At 34.6% G+C, this 6,000-nt stretch overlaps 1 protein-coding gene across 1 annotated transcript; it reads left to right on the top strand.

Annotated features, from left to right (window-relative positions):
* The first annotated feature begins 1,001 nt into the window (after nucleotides 1–1,001).
* Nucleotides 1,002–3,689, top strand: LOC132252572 (putative disease resistance protein RGA4). The gene has a single exon (XM_019217340.2). The coding sequence runs from the start codon at nucleotides 1,084–1,086 to the stop codon at nucleotides 3,502–3,504; it is 2,421 nt and encodes an 806-aa protein (XP_019072885.1). The 5' UTR covers nucleotides 1,002–1,083; the 3' UTR covers nucleotides 3,505–3,689.
* Nucleotides 3,690–6,000: the final 2,311 nt, after the last annotated feature.

The raw sequence follows: 6,000 nt of genomic DNA, 5'->3' as shown, positions 1-6,000 counted from the left end.
TATTCTCCCTATTATTCAAATAACCTCCGAAGAGAAATTATAGAGATAAAGTAAACTATAATTATCTTATCTTAATTCATCCTTCACAGAAAAAATGTAACTAATTAATATAAAGGAATGTCAAAATGCATGACTAGAAAATCGTAAATTTGAAGAGGATGTGCCTCGTGAATATATAAATATTTATAATGATAGTACATGAAAATCATTTTTTAGAAGGTTAAATTTAATATTCATAAAATTACAAAGAAACCCATTATTAATGTTATCTAAATAATATCATCTAATATTTAGGTTATATTTAGATTTGAGAAAAAAATGTAAAGGAAGAAAAATAAAGAAAAAAAGATAAGAAGAAATAAAATATGAAAAATAAAAAAAAATTAATAAATTATTTTTATACGTTATTTCAGATTCATTTCATTTATTTTAATTTTTTTATATAAATATTAAATAATTAAAAAATACATGAATTTATAATTAACTTTAATTATGTTTTATTTTGTTTTATATTTTTATAATACAATTAAAAAAAAATCATTTTTCTTGGCATTCTTTTTTCTTTTTTTTTATAATTTTGAAAACGGAACATAATCTAAAAATTACTCATAAATATGTTTACATCCCATGTACATAAGTTAGGCCCACAAAAAATAGCCTAATCTCTACTCCCGTTTTTGTCGTCTTCATATAGATATATTTAATTAATAAGGAGAAAGTATAGAATTTAAACCCCTCCAACTTTAAGTATCAAAGAAAGAATTAATAGTTTGATTCATTCTAAAAAAATTTAGATTTTAAAAATTGGAAAATGTTAACAATAATCTTTTCATCTAATACAAATTATTAAATCATCCAAAGATTTGTCCAGAGAAAAGTTGATTGGCAGTGTCCTATGTCAATATCAACCATATGATGAGTTCACACTGCTTTTTGACTAATCGAAGTATATCATATTAGGCCCACTGCATGTGACTTCTATTATCCTCTCACTAGTCTGTCTGGTATTCTCTCACAATTCCCTCAACTTCTCCTTCTCTTACCATACTTTGTTAGCGTTCTGCAGTTTGAGTTCTTCAAAAAATGGCTGAACAAATCCTATTCAATATTATAGCTGACGTTTTAACCAAGTTAGGCTCCTCGTCTATTCAACAAATTGGATCTGCGTTTGGTGTGGCAAAGGAGTTGACGAAGCTTACGAAGAAACTGACCACCATCAAAGGTGTACTGGTTGATGCTGAGAAGAGGCAGGAGGAGAGCGATGCAGTAAAAGCATGGGTGAGGAGGCTCAAAGATGTTGTGTATGATGCTGATGACTTGTTGGATGACTTTGCAACCCATCAGCTGCAGCGTGGGGGAGTAGCAAGGCAGGTCAGTGACTTCTTCTCATCTTCGAATCAGCTCGTATTTCGTTTTAAGATGAGTAGTAAGGTCAAGAATATCAAAGAAGAGGTTGATGAAATTGTAAAAGAAATCAATCTATTAAAACTTGTTCAAGGGAACATAGTTCAGAGGGAGGTAGAGAGTAGTTGGAGAGAGACTCACTCATTTGTGTTGACCTCTGAAATTGTGGGAAGAGAAGAAAACAAGGAGGAGATAATAAAGTCGTTGGTGTCATCTGATAATCAAGAAATTCTTTCCATGGTTGCCATTGTTGGGATTGGGGGGTTGGGTAAGACCACCCTTGCCCAGTTGGTGTACAATGATGAGAAAGTGGTGCAATATTTTGAGCCTAGAATATGGGTTTGTGTTTCTGATCATTTTGATGTGAAGTCATTGGTTAAAAAATTCTTAAAAGAAGTGTGTGAGCAAGATGTAGAATGGTTGGAGTTGAATGGTTTAAAAAATCTCCTTCATAAAAAGATTAGTCAAAAGAGATGCTTGCTAGTCCTGGACGATGTTTGGAATGAAAATCCTGAAAAATGGGATCAATTGAAAAGTTTGTTGATGGTTGTTGGAAAGGGGAGTAAAATTTTGGTGACCACCCGACATAGTAAGGTCGCATCAATAATGGGAATTAATTCTCCCTTTTTTTTGGAAGGGTTGAAAGACAGCCTGGCTTGGGATTTATTTTCAAAAATAGCATTCGCAGAAGAACCAGAGAAAGTGCATCCAAAGTTGGTGGAAATGGGAAAAGAAATTGTAAATATGTGTAACGGAGTTCCGCTTGTCATCAAAACACTGGGAGCAATGTTGCGCCTGAAAACAGAGGAAAGTCATTGGCTGTCCATAAAAAATAATAGAAATTTGCTATCACTAGGAGCTGGAAATGATAATGTTTTATCGGTGTTGAAGTTAAGCTACAATGATTTGCCAATCTATTTGAAGCAATGTTTTACTTATTGTGCGTTATTTCTAAAAGATTACAAAATTGAGAAAAACATGTTGGTGCAATTATGGATGGCACAGGGTTATATTCAACCTTTAGATGAGAATGTAGGACATCAATATTTTGAGGAATTATTGTCGAGATCATTGTTGGAGAAGTTTAGAAATGATGCTTTTAATAATATATTGAGTTGTAAAATGCATGATCTCATGCATGACCTTGCACAGTCAGTTGTAGAATCTGAAGTCCTTATTTTAGAAGATGATGTGAAGGAGATCCCGAAAGAAGTTCGTCATGTATCGTTGTTTAATTCAATGAATCTTAAGTTGAAGGCTTTAAGGGCAAAACACATAAGGACCTTTTTAAGCATTCCAATACATGGGTACAAAGATGATTCAATTCCAAATATATATTTTTCGAGTTTTAAGTGTTTACGTGTGTTGAGCTTAAATGGATTCAAAGTAAAGGAGGTACCGAAATCTCTAGGTAAATTGAGTCATCTAAGATATCTCGATCTCTCCCACAATAAGTTTGAGGTACTCCCAAATAGTATTACAAGGTTAAAAAATTTACAAACATTGAAGCTTATTGGATGTCATGTGTTAAAAGAAATGCCCAAAGATATGAGACAATTGATCAATCTTAGGCACTGGGAGTATGACGGCTATTTGAGTATGCCATGTGGAATAGGAAAGTTGACTTTGCTTCAAAGCCTACCACTATTTGTCGTTGGAAATGAGAGAGGGGTTGGTAGATTGAGTGAATTGAAAGGGCTTAACAACCTCAAAGGTAAGCTAAGGATTCAAAAACTCGAAAATGTGAGGGATGCCGTGGACGAATCCGACAAAGCAAATTTGAGGGAAAAAAAATACATTCGGATGTTGGCCTTGGGATGGGAGAACCGATCAGCTCAGTCTGGCAGGGATGCTGAGAAACTGATGGAAGGCCTACACCCACCTCCAAGCCTGGAGGAGCTCAGAATAGGACGTTATGGAGGTATGGGGTTTCCGAGTTGGATGAGGAATGGTGTGTTGAGTCAACTCAAGTCCCTGCAGCTTGTTGATCTGTCGGAGGTGGAGTACTTGGGGTGTTCATCAGTGATAGAAACCATGATTTACGCAGCGGAAACAAATCATGATGAAACAAGCATGGAGGCAAGCCAAAACCATATGTAAAAGACTGACCTTTTTCTCTGCTGAAAACGCCCACAATCTCCTACAATCTTCTGCTGTTTACCTTATCAATTTTCCGGACTATGATTTCTGAGTGGGCAGAAAAAACAATAGCTAGGGTACGTCACTCTCTTTTCTGTTTCTAATATATATCTCTTCGATGGGAAGAAGACCACTTTGTTAGAAACTCTTTTTTTTGTTTCTAATATATATCTCTTCGATGGGAAGAAGACCACTTTCTTAGAAACTCTTAAGCACATAATTTGCTTCAAGAAAAAAGATATAAGCGTGACTCTCTTTCCCTTAAAATGCTCATTTTAAATAAATTAGATTATCTATTTTTAATTAAATAAAATTTAATTAAAAACTAATCTATCATTTATTTAAAACACATAATTCATGTATAGTCCAAACAATTAAGGCACAGCAGGGACCGCAGGAATAAAATTAACAAGGCTACTAATTATAATAAGAATTCATACAGGACCAGTATATTCTCACTATAATTAATCACAAATTATACCACTAAAAATTCATGATTGAACTCCTTATTAATCTTACAATTCCATTACATAATAATTTATGTTTCCCACGTTAAGATTACAGATGCTATTTACATCAAACAAATTACTGACAATTTATTTGAGTAACAATAGATCTTCAAGATTTTCGCTTAACTTAATTCATGTGTCGGATAAAAATCCACCTGCAGGGTTTATACTATGAAACCTTATAAGCTTACTTAAAGTGCATCATCAATCTCTATACCGAGACGTGGATTCAATCATTATTTAATACATCGCAAACATAAAGCGTCTTTGTCCAACTCATCGAGTCTTATCGCTCCAATAAATGAAACTCACTCTTTAATGAATCAAAACACAAGATATTTTATATTTGCTCATATTAATTAAATCATGATTAAAAACATAAATCTTATTTCTAATGTCCTAGAGAATATGTTTTAACAGTCAGTACAAAACATCCATTCTCTACTTGGTCCAGTTAGTTATATATAAAATATACTAACACAATTATTATTAAATTATGCCGAAAGATTAATTTATCTAATGCAAATCTCCAATTAAATACAAAGAAATAATTGTTTATAGAATGACATCATAATAACATACTATTAAATTCACGCTTATGCATGGTTAATAGTATATCTCTATCAATCTCCCACTTAGACTTATAACCATGCATCTGCTACTTTAACCCCCATTCCTTCTACATGTCTTTCAAAAGTCGTGGACGATAAGCTCTTTGTAAAAGGATCTGCTAGGTTGTTTTCCGATGCAATCTTCATCACCACCACATCACCCCTTTGAACTATGTCTCGTATCAAGTGATACTTACGCTCTATGTGTTTTGCCCTTTTATGGCTCCGTGGCTCTTTCGAGTTTGCAACCGCCCCGCTATTATCACAATAAAGTGTAATAGGCGATTGAACCGAAGGAACCACACCTAGATCCAAAAGGAAGTTTCTAAGCCACACAGCTTCCTTGGCTGCCTCAGAGGCTGCCACATATTCAGCTTCCATGGTGGAGTCAGCAACACAAGTTTTTTTGATACTCCTCCAACTAATGGCTCCACCTCCTAAGACAAAAACATTTCCCGAGGTAGATTTACGAGAGTCCTGATCAGATTGAAAATCTGAATCTGTATACCCTATGGGCACAAGATTTTCTGACTGGAAAACTAACATATAATCTCTAGTTCTTTTTAAGTACTTGATTATATGTTTAACTGCAGTCCAATGTTCTCTCCCCGGGTTAGACTGAAATCTGCTTACCATGCCAACAGCAAAACAGATATCGGGTCTAGTACACAACATCGCATACATGAGACTTCCTACTGCAGAAGCATAAGGAACTGCCTTCATGCTTTCTATCTCTTCAGGAGTCTTAGGAGACTGATCCTTAGATAGAGCGATTCCATGTCTAAAAGGAAGAAAACCCTTCTTTGAACCCTGCATGTTGAAACGATTGAGAATAGTATCAATATAAAGTGCCTGGGATAAGCCTATCATCCTTTTCTTGCGATTTTGCATAAGCTTGATCCCAAGAATATGAGCAGCTTCTCCCAAGTCCTTCATATCAAAACGCTGAGACAACCAGTCCTTGACCGAAGTCAACATACCTATACAATTTCCTATAAGTAGAATATCATCCACGTATAGTACCAAAAACACCACCTTCTTACCATTCCACTCCTTATACACGCAAGACTCATCATGACACTGATCAAAACCAAAAGTCTTGATCGTCTGGTCAAAACAAGTATTCCAAGATCTAGATGCCTGTTTAAGGCCATAAATGGACCTATTCAATTTACATAGCAAATGTTCTTGCCCATTTGTTATGAAACCTTCTGGTTGCTTCATATAGATGCATTCATCAAGACTTCCATTTAAGAAAGCTGTCTTGACATCCATTTGCCAAATTTCATAATCGAAATAAGCTGCAATGGATAAGAGAATTCTAATAGACTTAAGCA

The sequence above is a fragment of the Vitis vinifera genome, chromosome 19 (assembly GCF_030704535.1).
Source record: "Vitis vinifera cultivar Pinot Noir 40024 chromosome 19, ASM3070453v1".
Classification (NCBI taxonomy): domain Eukaryota; kingdom Viridiplantae; phylum Streptophyta; class Magnoliopsida; order Vitales; family Vitaceae; genus Vitis; species Vitis vinifera.
The sequence above is the reverse complement of the archived record's forward strand: the minus strand, read 5'-3'. Positions and strand labels throughout refer to the sequence as shown.